Source organism: Lepisosteus oculatus, chromosome 12, assembly GCF_040954835.1.
Source record: "Lepisosteus oculatus isolate fLepOcu1 chromosome 12, fLepOcu1.hap2, whole genome shotgun sequence".
Lineage (NCBI taxonomy): Eukaryota > Metazoa > Chordata > Actinopteri > Semionotiformes > Lepisosteidae > Lepisosteus > Lepisosteus oculatus.
In genome coordinates, this window is record NC_090707.1 from 23,644,959 (window position 1) to 23,660,305 (window position 15,347).

The 15,347-nt window shown below is 35.6% G+C and overlaps 1 protein-coding gene across 4 annotated transcripts in view; it reads left to right on the top strand.

Annotated features, from left to right (window-relative positions):
- The window catches only part of col18a1b (collagen type XVIII alpha 1 chain b), a 142,596-nt gene that overhangs the window by 89,482 nt on the left and 37,767 nt on the right, over positions 1 to 15,347 (top strand). For all 4 annotated transcript variants that reach the window (XM_069197153.1, XM_069197149.1, XM_069197150.1 and 1 more), the window contains 6 exons: positions 4,099 to 4,182; positions 7,166 to 7,213; positions 10,059 to 10,143; positions 13,672 to 13,725; positions 14,295 to 14,410; positions 14,930 to 14,956. In XM_069197153.1, the coding sequence (XP_069053254.1) occupies positions 4,099 to 4,182; positions 7,166 to 7,213; positions 10,059 to 10,143; positions 13,672 to 13,725; positions 14,295 to 14,410; positions 14,930 to 14,956 (414 nt within the window). The remainder of the gene's footprint in view (positions 1 to 4,098; positions 4,183 to 7,165; positions 7,214 to 10,058; positions 10,144 to 13,671; positions 13,726 to 14,294; positions 14,411 to 14,929; positions 14,957 to 15,347) is intronic.

Consider the following 15,347-nt stretch of genomic DNA (forward strand, 5'->3'; position numbering starts at 1 on the left):
ATAAATCTACTTTATTAAAATTATAGAAAAATGATGGAAACAAAGGTGGATTTTCTGGAGCAAGTTCAACAACATACGATTTTTGAAGCTACTGCACTGAAAATGAACTTTGTGATAAAAGAAGAAAATTCACTGCCCACTTATGTATCTTGGCAAGATTATTGGGAGTCAACCTGGTTATTTATTAGCTTTGGGTCTTAGCAATAATGAACATTTTACAGATTTTCCAAATGTTATATCATCATATGTGGTATTAATGTCAGATCCAATGCAGATAAATTCTGCATTGCAGATGTTTTACTCTAAATTATGTAGCTCTGACATTAAATTTAATCAAGAGAAGTATACTAGGTTTCTCATATCTCTTCATTTACTTGATCTTTGTCTGGCAGAGGCAGCAGTATTAAAAGGTTCTTTTATCCCTGTCTAAACTAAATAAGGTAGTTCAGAATATGACAAATAGTAAATCTCCTGACATTGATGGCATACTTCCTGAATTATATCTGACTTTTTGGCCTGAATAAGAATCAAAGCTCTCTTTTATTTCACATGATAAGTACAGCTATTGAGGAAGGTTCTTTTCGGAGGTATGTTAATACTGATTTTACATCCCTATTATTGAAAAAAGACAAAGATCCCGCTCTTTGTGTAAGCTATTGTTCTGTCAGTGATTTGCTTGAATACCAAGATGTATGTTAATGTGCTTTCACACCAGCTTGAGGTCTGAATAAACAAATTAGTTTACCAGGTCAGACTGGCTTTGTCAGAGGGCAACTGGCATTTTATAACTTCCACATTATATATTCAGTAACTGACTTGGTTACCTCTCCCCAAATTGTTCTTTCATTAGATGCAAAGATTTGATCAGCTTGAAAGTGAATAACTGTAGTCATTTCTAAGTCATATAGGATTAGGATCAGGTTTCAATTAATATTTTTACTTAACGTAATGTTATTGATGAGCAACTAGTATTTTTTCCAGTTTGCTATTTCTAAGGGCACTTGTCAAGCAAGCCTATGTTGTTTATCTTGACTTTGGAACATCTTGATGGCTCATCAATTTACTACATCTACCCATTTTGCCATCAGTAGTACTTAATAATGTATATTGCCCTAAACACAAAATATACAGTTATATGAAGATAATGGCTCCCACCCTCTGTCTCCTCTAATTAGTTTGATGATTTCAGAGTTCTATCGGGTTAGAAAATAAAGTTTGCCCATAAAAGAAGAGTTGTTTATTTAATTGAAAAACTGATTCAATACAAATGTGTCATTTTAAAAAGTCCTCCTTCCTGCAGCATCCTTACGCACATACATTTCTTGGATGTTATGATTCCTAATCCGCTACCATTAAAAGCACCAAAAAGAATGAGACTAAGGCCTTTTCTCCAGTAACCTGTTCAAGACTTGGTTCCTAATCAGTTAAATTACCTTCCATTGATTAGAAATACAAATGCTTATGAGAGAAATGCAAATCCCACTGGGAAAATGCAAGTAATTGCTTTTGGTTAAACCCAAGGGAGCAATTTGCTCAGTTCACCTCCTGCTGTCAATCTAATGGGTCACCCACTTTGACCTCTGTTCTGAACATTGAAAACAGCCATTCTAAAGGCATCTTACCTCCGTTAAATAGTTTGGTAGCAGTAAAACACAGAAAATATATATTTCTTTCTAATTATTTTATCAAACTAATAATGTGAGGAAGCAGACCCTCAGCCCTTTTCTTCAATGACACATCGTCTGCTAAAAATGGTAAAGGTTTCAGAATATCATTGACACTCTGGGTCATAGGGTAGAGTTTCTGTGGGAAATTTCAGGCCTCTTGTCTTGCAGCACTATGATAAAAATACCAGATACCCTCTTGTCAGAGCTTGTGTTCTCACGGCTGTTTTTCCAACACTTTTTTACCTAAAGGCATTCTGAAGCCCCACATAGCAGTCTTTCATTCTTGTCACATGTCCTCCACCCTTTTCACTTATGGGTCAGGCTTGACAGGAGCATATCTGGTGATTTAGGCTGAAGCACCTTTACCAGCTGTGAAGACGTGTAGGTCATACTGAGGCTTATTTATGATTCAGATAGAGTGTTCAGACAACTTTGAAATTTCATCTAGTATTTGTAACAAATAGCTTGGTTGCATTGACTAAACTATGCATTGGATATTTAATGCAATTTACAATAACTCTTTCTCACAAGACCTTTTGATTTATTTTTGTTTCTCTTGATAAGGTTAATTAACATTTTTAATTCACTGATTCCTTAATAAATAAATTTGTTTTTGATGTATCACATGCCCATACAGGTGGAAGATGCTAATTTAGCATTTTATTGGTTATATAATATTGCGGGTGGAATTGTGGGTAAATATCTGCCACAAAAGAGCAGTTTTGCATATTTATCTGAAAGTGATTAATTTTAAGACATTAATTTCTCAGATGTTTGGGGCCCTATTATATTTTGATATTTGTATAAAGCCACGCTGAGTTCTCTAAAAGCTAGCCATTAGCTCGCTTAAAAGTGGAGCACATAAAAATGCCTTGGATTCAGTTGAACTTTATCTGGTTTGGAAGAATGTGTCTTGACTGATGTCTGTCTGTGGCGTCTTGAATGCCTGTCTGAAAATAAGTCTGCCTCTATTTAGGTATGGGATGCTATCCCAAGGCGACAGTGGAACATTGAGCTGCATGAATAAAGAGGTTTGCATTATATTTAGAGGGGTACAGTGTGTGTCAGTTTAACTCAAATGTAGGAATTAGGTCAAGGTTTTCTTTAGGATTTAAGGGAGCATATCAATTCTAAATTTTGTACATAGACTTGTGCCATGCACACATAGATTTTGTACCTGTTACTGTACATTGCTTTGTATTGACTAAGTTTATGAATCATGTGAATCAAATAATCTGCAGCTGCCTTTAACTCGGTCCATTATGCTACATTGCTTTTGACCATATCTTTAGTGAAAAGGCCAAGTCTTCTTCATCCTTTCAGTTATTTAACATTTGCAAAGGGATTCATTCTTTTTTTAAAATAGACATTCAAAGGACTCTTAATATGCATTCAGCAGTTTGCAATAGATGGTTAGCAGAAGGAGAAATGTAGAACTCGTCTGAGAATTTTCTTCAGTTTAGGTTAAAGTGAATTGTGTGGGTTTCATCTGCAAAAGGGCTTTTCATTTCAAATATGCACTAGATTGTCATTTAGTCTTCACTGTTGGATACAATGAGCATTAAGACACACAAAGATTCAATTAAGTAATGATAAAGACCCATTCACAATGAATGGAACACACTGTTGTGAACTCAGCTCAGAGTATGTAAAGGACAGAAGGGTCATGTCTGTTTTAAGACTCAGATTCCTGCTCCTACCAATTCAAGAGTCTACACGAAGCTGGAATTTGTGTTTAAATAATTGAAAGAGCCCCTTGTTTTGACTGTCTATTATAACAGAACTGAATTTGAATAGAACAGAACTCTTTTTACCAAGACAACTTGCAAATAATGCCAGTAAAATCTTGCAGTAGTTATTACTGTTGATCACTTACTGTACAAGATCATACAGGTCTTCTCCTGTTTTCTGTTCTGCGAAGACCAGAAGGAAGGTTTTAATAAGATGCATTTCATAAAGAAAAGAAATGAGGCCTTGAGATTGTGTTGAGGCCTTGAGATTGTGTAACACAATATGTACCTTTTGTAAATGAAAGCAAGCTACAGCCAGTGGGCATCTTAAATTATTTACATGAACTGCAATTAAATTCAATTATTTCAGTGGTTGTTTAAATTATGGTTTCTCTGTCTTTACACGTTATTGACCTGTAAATTGCCTATGTCTTCCTGCTATACAAATGTAGAACTTAAAATATATCTGGATTATGAGAGTTGTTTTTAGTTAAGTTTAATTCTTTGGCATCACCAAAATAATGTATTGTATTCTAATTTATATATTGTATATTGCATTTACTAGTATAGACCCTGACATAAGAGTTGCTGCTTTTCTATTGTCTATATAGATCAGTTTCTAGTACTTAGGTTTTCATGCAGTGATTATTCCAAATACTCACAACCAGGTTCATCATACAGCTGTTTCCATTTGTTTTAAGGGTGTAATTGCAGAGCTGAAGGTGATTGGGGATCCCCGTGCTGCTGAACGACTTTGTGAAGAAGAGGAAGATGACTCAGATGCAGTAAGTGATGAATTGGGATATATTTTGTAAATGTGACTCAGCACCTTTTTAACACTACCTTTGTGTACCAAACATAATGACCACGACTAAGAATCAAAGTAACATTGGCATAGTTTCTCATGCATAAATTAAAACATCTGATATTTATTGACAAGCACGTGTAATTTCTTTGACCATCCTTAGTTTACAATGCAAAATACTGATACAGATTCTAACAAGTAATTTTAAAGTCTCAACATACTCATTTAAGCAGTTTGTCCAAAATGCATCTTGACCATTTGCTTTACAGTTTCAATTGGATTTCTGGAGCGACGCTAAAGCTGTAGCTATCGTTCCGGGTTGGGGAGAAAATGTGAAAATACTTGTCATGTATTTTAAAAATGAGAAAGTATATTATGATTAATATTGATATATTAAGAAATACTTTGATCATATATATATGCTACAAGTTTTGGCATTTACTACTGTGTAAATGTACAGCATTGTTAAACTGCAACCCTTTCATACATTCTAAAAATAACAATGGTTTTTACAAGTAGAACCATTAACAAAAATGAGTCATTAGTTAAAAAGTCAGATTATTTGAATCACTGTTTAAATAACCGATTTAAGATTAAATACAAACACTAATGTCAAGTTTAGTTCGTGCAAATATATATATAGTATGCACTCATGTGTAACTTTGTTCTCAAGTGAACAGATATTTCTGCATTTTTTAAACTTTACGATGTTGTTATGTATATATAATACAGTATATAAAAGGTAATGTTAGTGTATACATTTTTATATTGCAATCATATGTAAATGGTTATAATGTCAAGACATATAAGTATGATTTTGAGTTGTCCATTATTATAGTAGAATTAAAGGTGTAATAAGTATCAAAATTAAGCTACAATAATTGATTTGTGAATTAAAGAAATTAGCTTAAAACTTTGCTTTCATCACTAGCACTGTGCTGTTTTTATGCACATACTAGTGATATCCATTAAATAAAGCAGCATGTACAGTAGATGTACAGTATATACTGTAACAGTGTCATGTATACTGTATATACTGATGGAAAAAGAAACGCAACACCTCCACACTCTGGCCCTCCCGTCTGCATGGAACAGGCTGAAGAGTGACTCATCCGTGAAGAGGACCTGATCCACTGCTGACGCGTCCATTGCAGCCTCTGTCTGGCCCTAACGAGCTTTCATGTGATTGGCAAATTGCAATGCCTCGTTGCACAAGCTGTATTGCTGGTCAGAGGGCTTAAAACAAATTGACAACTTTTTGTGGAAGTACATAAGCTATAACTATAGTATTCTCATTCCAGAAAATGTTGCGTTTCTTTTTTCCCTCAGTATATATTTAAGTATCGAACAATACCATAAACCTTTTTTCATAAATATTTTGTGTTTATAAAAATCTAAAACTAATTTACATTGTCCTTAATTAGTAACTATTCATATGTTCATAAGCAAGGAAATTTAAACTAATCTTTATTTTTCAGAAAAAGAAAAAAACTACTGCAATGTCACAGATAATACCAATTGTGCTCCATGTTTCACTGGATGATGATACTACTTGCTGACCTGCAGCTTTGCAGTGTCTCCATTTTATCACTAGTAATATGTTTACGGCAATGAAAATACTTTTGTTTCTGGTGATCCTTTAAGCTAAACAAACAGCTGTAGGTAAAACTTCCAATTTATATGCCAGTCCTGTTATATGACTTCCATTAGTGTTTGACAGTAGTACATTCTTGGCAGAAACTAAGGGGTTACTAGATGAACAGGTCAGGAACACTTAAACAGTGTAAACACATGCTTGGCAGTCAGAGATATGTTATTTGTTATTTTTTTATAATTTACTGCTAAAGTACGCCTGTATAATTATTATCTGGGAATACTGTTTATCACCAGAGATATGGAAGAGATTTGTCTTCTCAATGTCTTCTTTGAGGATAGAATATTAAGTCTTTATCTAAATATGAAAGTACCATATATACATAAAATATAAAATAGTAAAAGTACCATATATACATTCTCATGCTAAATAATATATTACAGTCAAATTATCTGTAAAAGTTACCTTTATAATAAAAAAACAATAGAAGCAGCAGAGAAGAAAAAGCATTTAGATGGCCTTTTTCAGAGATTTTTGATTACACGTGGGTGCGCACAGATATAGGACTTTAGATTCTTTCTGTTACACGTGTGCAGAAAAACGTCTCATCTTCAAACCTTTTTTCCTTCATAACTGTTGATTCAATGAAATATAATATGAACCTTAGATTAAAAGGCAGTTTCTGAAGCTGTAGAACATTCAATTAAGTGAAACCTTATAAAAAACAGTATGCTCCTTATTTTTTATGTGTGACAGTTTTACAGTCTATGGGGAATACCCATAGGCTTCTCAAAGAAAATTTGACTGTCCTTAAGTTAGTATTTAACCTGTACATAGTAGAGTTATTAATATTCTCCAGATCAATTAAATAGTCTTATTCTGGATATTTCTTAGTGGATATCAACCACAAAATTAGGTAAAATATTATAATAGCACAATTGTAATGTACATTCTGATTAGTATTGATAGAATCCTTAAACGCAGGTTACTTTTTTAGTCTGTCCAAATAAGCTTTGATGGTCGCTAGTTTAATTTACATGAAAATCATTTAAGAATTACTTCACAGTCTCTACTCTCCCGTAATCCTAATCTGACAAACATACTTCTCAGTACTGTGATAGTGAAACTGACAGTTTGATTTATTACAGTAGCTTCAGACTAGCATTTGAAACACAAATCTCCTCACAGCTACAGTAGGTACAGTGAACCAATGAGCAACTGCAAAGGTGATGTTGGGTTGGAGAGAAGGATGCAAAATGAAGAACACAGAAGATGCTGTTTGTTACCTGAACATTGTGCATGATTAGAGCGTTCGCTCTTGAACCCTGAGCATCAGTTATAGACAACAGCAAAACATTTATTTTGACAGGTCTCTGGTGACTTTGGAAGTGGCAGTGATGTGGCACCAACAGAAACGGTAAGGTTTTTCATACAGTTTCCTTGTATGTCTTTTTTTTGTTTTAAGTTACCAAGCCCTGAGTAATGCACATTCCTGGGACTACTCTATGAGACGTGTTATGTTAATATCACTTATACTCACTGTAGTCTAAACTCGTCACTGAAGTATTTAGACAAATACGTGATCTCGTATTGAAATTAAGATGCTTCTCATGAGAGCTTTTGTGAAGCTGAGCCGCCTAACTGAATCTGTTCATCATTGAGGGTGATATTTTCTGTTTGAAGGGGGCTTCCATAAATATAAAAATGAGAAGAAAATTAACACTTCATTCATTGGAGCTTTTCCAAGACATACTTCTTGTAGATGTAATTCCATCAGCATTGCATTTCAGATCAAATACCTACTCATTATGCTCTGTAGACAAAAACAGACTGTAAAACAACAAATACTGACTGTAGTTATCAATTAACTAGAGACAAGATGAACAATATAACGATCTGTGTATGTGATCCATTATAAAAAACAGGTGTCACCATTAAGTACAGTTCACTTCTGTAATCTTCCAGTTTAAAGCTTTGTGAGTATTTTCAATTTATTATTTAGCTGTTTTATCCATTATTACCAAACATTTATTTTGCTCTGATTTATTTAGTTGTGGTGGCTAGGTATTGTCCTGTTGACCCTCTACAGTATTAAAGCCAGTCTTTGGATGTTCTATTCATTTCTTCAAATTTAGCAATATGGAGGTTTTTTTCTTTCAAATTTAAAATCTGCAGTGGCAATTTTGTTTTTTGTGTCACTTTTTTTTGCCCCAAACTGTTTAATTTCTTGATTCTTGATTTATATTTGTCCTTTTTGCTAGACCTTTAATTTTTACAGTCATTTTGAAGGGTATAAATTCAAATTATAATCCAAGGATTGGACCTAAAGTATACAGAATAATAAAAGAAACAAACAGTAAGAAAATATTTCCTGCATTTTGGTTTTAACACTTCCCTATCTGATCTTCTTACTGATGCACTTTTAGAATGGATGTACAGTTTTAGAAAGGAGTGCACCCTACAGAGAGCATTTATGGAAAAAACGTGAAAGAAAACTTACAATTCCTAAGATTGTGAGTGAAAATGTGCTGTTTGCAAAGGTGTTGGGAGTAAATGCTGTCTTATTCTACATGATACTGTATGTGAAGGTTTAAAAACAATATGGAGTCAAACATTGAAAGTGTTAAAACTGCTCTTACTTCATAAGTGTTTGCTGCTGTGAACAGGTTTCCAGCTTGCTCTTGCAGTGAACAGATGGTTAGTGATGGTCAGTGATTACTAGAAACACGAAATCAATGTTTTGTTTCAGATTCTTGATTTTAAACGCATGACATCCATCTCATGGCAGCTTTGGTAGGAGGTTTGTTACGCATACCTCACTGAGATTCATTTAATTTTCACTTCCCACACTGGAACATTTATTACATATTTAATTCGTCCATAACTACTTTGCCCACACATGCCAACAGTAACTGCATTCACAGTAGACCCAAGACCCAAGTGTTTATTCTTCATCCCCTTTCACTGCATTTTTATGACCAAACTTATTGGAAAATGGTGTCTTATGAGACCATTCATACTACAGAGTGCCTTGTACAGTATGTGGCTTAGCTTCTCTTACTATCTTATTACTAAAACCCTTTGGCTTTACCGATCAAGGCTCCTCAGAACAATGTCAAAAGAAGGAAAAGGAAATGATAATAGCAAGGTTTGTACATCCTGTCATCTTTACCTGTATACATTGTCAGCTATGCTTTTATCAGCTGAACAGGTATAGTTTCAGACTGTTTCTTGGTCATCACATACTGTATGAAAACATAGCCTGAATATAGCCATTGGACATTCCGGCTACATTATGCTTTAGTTACAGCAGAGGTTGATCCTTTCTCTTAGGAAACAGCATCGTCAGCAGGAACTATTACTAGGTTGAGAGTTCACTGATAATGATTTTTACTAAAGTGTCTCCTGGAGAATGGCAATAGCAGTTCCTTGGCAGCCACCCTGCATTGCACCTATTATTAGCTTCAGAGCCCACTGAAGCCTGCATTCTTTGCATAGATTCACTGCCACTAGCCCCATAATCTGTTGCTAGCTTCAACAGTCAGGGCAAAAATAAATGGTGTTCTATCATGGAAGGCATGCCTATTGCTGTCACAGTGTATTCAATCTTTTTGTCCAGACTGATATTGAAAGATAGGGCCTTAACATGAAACTTGGTATTCAATTACAATGTAGGGCCATGTTTAGCAAAAAAGCAACATACTAGATCCTAACTGTGGACCTTGCAAAGGGTAGGTTTCCTTTTATTGGAAATTAAGGTTCAAATTACACATCCAGTCATAGACAACTAAACATCTTTTTCCCATTTTTGATACATTCTTCTCTTAATGCACAGATATTTTTACAAGAGAGAGACCAAGAGACATCAAGGAAGAACGTGCGTGGTTGGAGGGGGGGCTAGAGATTACAAATTCTCACTTTCTCCCTAATGAGCATTTTTGGAGATGGAGCTGCAAGGATGTCTGAATTGTGCAATTAAGATAACAAGAAAGATTGAAAATGATAGAAGGCTGTTTATTTTTTCAAGGATCTCATCCTGCTATTTCTAGGAAGGGTATCAGCTTCAACAACATAGCCAGGTAGCTTATTCCATACTCCCTTTACCCTTTGTGCAAGTGCTTGAATCAGGTGACGGACAAACAGCAAAGACATAAATGACCTGTCACAGTTAGACATGCAGGAGCTTGAACATTCTGGATTATAAATGATGAATGAGAGTTCAGACTCTCTGTAAGTCTCTGATTTATCCCCTCTCTTTTTAGACAACACCTCCATCTATGCGGCCAATACAACAGCCCCCAGTGACGTCCCAAGTCCACACTTCTGTTCGTGTTGAAACAAACAATCGTGAGTATTCACAATTAATGTTTTTCTCTTCTTTCTTGTTTTGAGTTTTCTCCTTAATTTTTCTTTTGCACAGTCTTTAAGTCTTATTGCTAAGGCTATACTGGTCGTGTGTTTACTATTAGATTCTTGTAGTACCCTTTTGCTGTATATGTACACAATTATGGTGCAGCTTGTGCCGTGGATATGAGATTTTGTGTGTCATTCTTTTTGCCCTTCATGTTTCAGAGTAATTAATCAGGCAAGCTTCAGAAATGGTTTATACTTATGATTGCTACACTTCAATTATTTATTTCCCTTAATACTAATGGTTATTAATTTTCAGAAGAATTGAAACACCAGAGATCTTATCTAAGTGTATCATACACACAACAGTATTGACAATATTTAGTATAACATAATCGTATAACAATATTAAATACAAACAGCAGTCAGAGTTTCCCTTGCTGGAACTCATAATCACATTGAGACGGCCCTGTCATCCACCGGCACAAAGTCCAGCTGTATGGCTCCCAGCCAGGAACTTGTGAGTATCCCCACACCTGCTGGGGGCCTCTCGTGTGGGAAAGCGGCAGAGTAGGAGGGAGACCACCACCGACTGAGAAATCTGCTTCCAGAGCCAGTGCTGTGCTTAGAGAGGGAAGACCGACTAGCTAGTCGGTGCTTTTCAACCTCGTGTACCAGCTCCAGCCCCTTCCCCACTAGTAGAGTGACGTTGCACATCTCCATACCCTAAGAGCCACTTCCCACTGCCACATCCAGATTCGTCCCACTAATGCCCTTCACCTGACTGGTATTGCACCTGACACCCTTGTGTTTGGGGAGCCTATATGACGGGTCCACGTAGCCATTTTGGGCTAAGCCTGGCTGGGTTATGTGGGTAGCCTGGCCACAAGGTGCATACTGGCGAACATAACTCCCAGGCCTGGCTCTGGAAGGTGCAGGTGGAGGGGGTCCCTGTTTCCCTGTGTCCCTGATCTGAGTAGAGTTCTTTCAGTTTTTAATGAAACCATCATAGGAGTATAGTTTTGATCGTTCTTTGTCTGGCCTCTCACCTTAGATGAATTTGTCAGGATAACCCTATTAGGAGCGCAAATCTCCCAACAACATAGTTCTAAGCTCCCTGAGGCACAGAAACCACTCCATCACAACACGGTCAGAAGGGACTTAGGCTATTTCTATGACTTGTAATCTTATGGAAATGATAACTGGAACCAAACGGAGTTGAGCAATACAAGCAGAGCATTAAGGTGTAGTTTTGATCGTTCTTTGTCTGGCCTCTCACCTTAGACGAATTTGTCAGGATAACCCTATTAGGAGCGCAAATCTCCCAACAACATAGTTCTAAGCTCCCTGAGGCACAGAAACCACTCCATCACAACACGGTCAGAAGGGACTTAGGCTATTTCTATGACTTGTAATCTTATGGAAATGATAACTGGAACCAAACGGAGTTGAGCAATACAAGCAGAGCATTAAGGTGTAGCATGTATACTACCATATTATAGAATAGTTGTAAGCTTTTGAGAATGTTTTTCTAAAGAAAGTATAATTTTCTGAAAACTTAATTGATTACAGTACTGATAAAGAATGAATGCTTAATTTGGGGTGATGCATTTTGAGGAATATGACAGCTATCTAAATTAAAACCACTGCTGCTTTTAATTTATATAAATGAAATTTATGTCCTGACATGGCTAGTAAACTAGACAAGTGCACAGATGATAGTAAAAAGGGAGGATTATCAAACACTGTAGAAGCTGCAAATCAAATTCAAAAAGACATATAAAGAAAAGACAGTTCAACACCTGGCAAATATTTAATGTAGGCAAGTGCAGAGTGTTGCATGCAGATAACAAAAAACAAACTTTAAATATATGATGGGAAACACACTGAGTGTTATAATCTGCTTAATAATAAACTTTATTTTATATAGCACCTTTCATGGTGTATTATCTCAATGCACTTTACAATAATATAATCAAACTAAAGAGAAAAATAGACACAAATGATGTTTATGTTGACATATCATCTTGACTGTTGGAGGAAGCAATAAAAATGAAAACATTGTTGGGATGCATTGTGTTATGGGGCTGTTATTTGTTAAATTCAAAGCAATTGATGTATTCCAATTTTAGAATTCAGTAGTAAGACCTCATTCAGAAATTCGCCTACAATTTTGACCATCATGTTCTGAACAGTTATTGCTGCTTTGGAATCAGTGAATCAGGAGAATAATTACATACATTTCTGGGCTTAAGGGAAATGCCTACTCTTGACATGCTAATAGAATCCAATCTTTTCAGTCTTCATGAGAGAGGACTTCAGGGGGATGCATTGTCTGTTCTGAAGACTAAGAAACAGCTTTAAAAATAAAATCAAAACTAGACATACCTTTTAACATAATGGGTTGTGGGAGTCTAGAACAAGCTACCTGGACATGATTTCAAAGATGGTAACCTGACTTTCCAGAAACAGCTGAATAAGAACCTCAGACCAATTTGTTGTCAGCAATCAACTGTGCTAGGAGGGAATTTTTCTTGTGCTGTTGTTTCCACTTTGAAGTACACTACTGTTAATGAGCTGTTATATGCTGAATGGGCTAATAGCTCCCTCATGTGGGTAAATGTAAAATTGCTTTAATGTAAAATCAGCAGCTTTTTGATGTAACGGAAAGTGCTTTTAAATAGAAATACTTTTCCCAGTCCTTTTACCTCAAATTTCACTTAAAGGGACCAGAAAGGACCCTGAAAACATTGCTTACTTTTAGAAGTGATACTCATTTTCTTACCTCTCATTAAATATCTAATTTCTCAAATTAGCTATGTGCTCAGGACATTGCTAACATAGCCCCCAACCTTGCAAATGTTGTCATCTTGGTTTAAGGACTATGGATAGTACCAGAGATGGTTTCACACAATTAAATGAATGATAAAGGAAAATGTCCTCTATCTAATCATCCACATGTAAATCTGCTGAGGGAACCCTTACCTTCATACAGTATCCTAGTACAATAATACTGAATAACCTGAACATCTAATTCATATTGTCACTTCCTTTACTACTGTATTACTGAAATAAGCATTTAAAGAGGTTGTTCTTCTTCAATTTTGTAGTGCGGAGGTACAGTATGTATGTTATTTTCAGAGTAAGCCCTAAATCAGGATTTGACTTGGGATTTTTAGGTCCATCCATCTATAGTCTTCAAGAACTGGTGTTCAAGATACAGTACACAACATATACTGTAATGAAATGGAAAACAAAACATGCATCTTTGGCCATTGCTGAGTTTAATAAAGCAGTTATGCTGTAAAATAATAAATGTGGGGTACAAATCTCAGGACATTTACATTATTCCACTGTGAGAATCCTCTGTAGAAAACTGTTCATATTAATGGTTCCTGTTTTTCCCCTGAGTTCCCCTGTTTTGTTTGAAAGCAGCTTACTTGTTAGTAATAAACAGTGACTATGTTTAAAAGTAAGATTGGGCATAGACAACAGATCTAATTAATCCTTAATTTTCTTACCCAGGAGTAGAAACATTTCCCAATGTGGAGTCCAAGACAGGTGCACCAGGTCCACAAGGTAAATTTTTATATTTGATCTCTAACTAATAATTGCTTGTATTTTTACAGTCTAAGCAGTTTTGTAAAGAAATTGCTGTGAATGAATTGTCATTCACACAACTTTAATACTCAATCTAATTTAATAACAGAAGTCCTGAGCTTTGCATGGATCAATAATTATGAATTTTGTATTGTATTGTGAGCTTGAAAAAAATAGAGGCCAAGAGAAGTGCATTGATGTAGTTTAGTACAGCCTTTTCATTTTTATTTAATTAGTTTTAGTAAGTGTCTGATTGGAGCTGATGGATCCTACCATGCTAAATTCTAGTTTATTTAGTGTAGACATTTAGCATACTTGTGACGCTGAAGCACTGGAGTGACTGTACACATGAAAAATCTGAGATACTGATGTAGAACTGAAGAACGTCTGCTCTCCTTTGTCCTTAAACATATGTTTGAAACTGGTGCCGTGTTCCAGAATAGACTGTGTAATTTGGGGAAATGAGGTTTTTAGCCTAGGTTACTTGATAGTTCTAGGTGTAGGTAACATGGATTAAAGACTATGGAAATCACATTGTTTTGTTATAGGCCCAGCTGGTTCAAAAGGAGAAAAAGGAGAAAAGGGCAGTCAAGGTGAGAGGGGTCCTGGTGGTCCAAAAGGAGACAGTGGAACTGGATCAGCGGGAAAGCTCCGTGGAGAAAAGGTATTGCTTTTTTTCCAGATCCACTTACATAGCAATTGAATTGTGTGAGGCACCTAGAAGTAGCATTTACACCAGAGTAGAATTTGGCTTCTTTTGCTAGGCTTCTATAAAATCACAGAAAGCTATATTGAATTAGCTAATTTGACACAGATGTTTACTGCTTCCTTGAAGGAAGAACGACTACCAGATTATTTATTAATGCATCAAAGAATTGCTATGTTTGAGTTGGAAGGTGACTGTGCTTTTTTCTGTGACTGTACTTTTCTTCTAGTTGAGCAGTGGATCTGTCAGGTTTACCAACAAGCCATTGTCAATATTTCTGCAGGGTTTTGGACTGGTCTAACTGTGATATCCTTAAAATTCCACTGCCAGTGTAATTCACTCTTTACCATCGAAGCCTTACTAGTACAAGGTCTAAAGTGTACATACAGCTTAAACAGCAAACCTGGAGCTGGTTTTCATATTTATGTATGTTTATGTATCCATTACCTAACAACACCTCTATTTTGGCTTTTCTAGGGTGAATCGGGAGAAAAGGGCACCAAGGTTTGTTTTTTATAAGCTTTTTATAAACCATTTACATTTCTTTTAATATTTTCACTGGCTTTAAGGGAAGGGGGGGAGTTGATTTTTGTTTTAGGAAGCCAAGCTGATTTTATATGCTTTTAGAATTTTCTCTCATTTAACTTTCTGTGCAATAAGGGAAAGGTGTTTTAACAAAAGGGGGAAATTGCTCTACAGAGGTTTTCAATTTTAGTGCTTTATAAACAGAGAATAAGAAACCACCAAATTCGAAGAATACTTCCAACAAATTAAAGATTATGAAAACATTTTTAGAAATAAAAATAAGTAAGGGAGAATGTCGCATTAAATATACTGAACATCAAAATGAACTTATGAATCAATTTATACATGTATTTCTTTTGATAAAAAATGT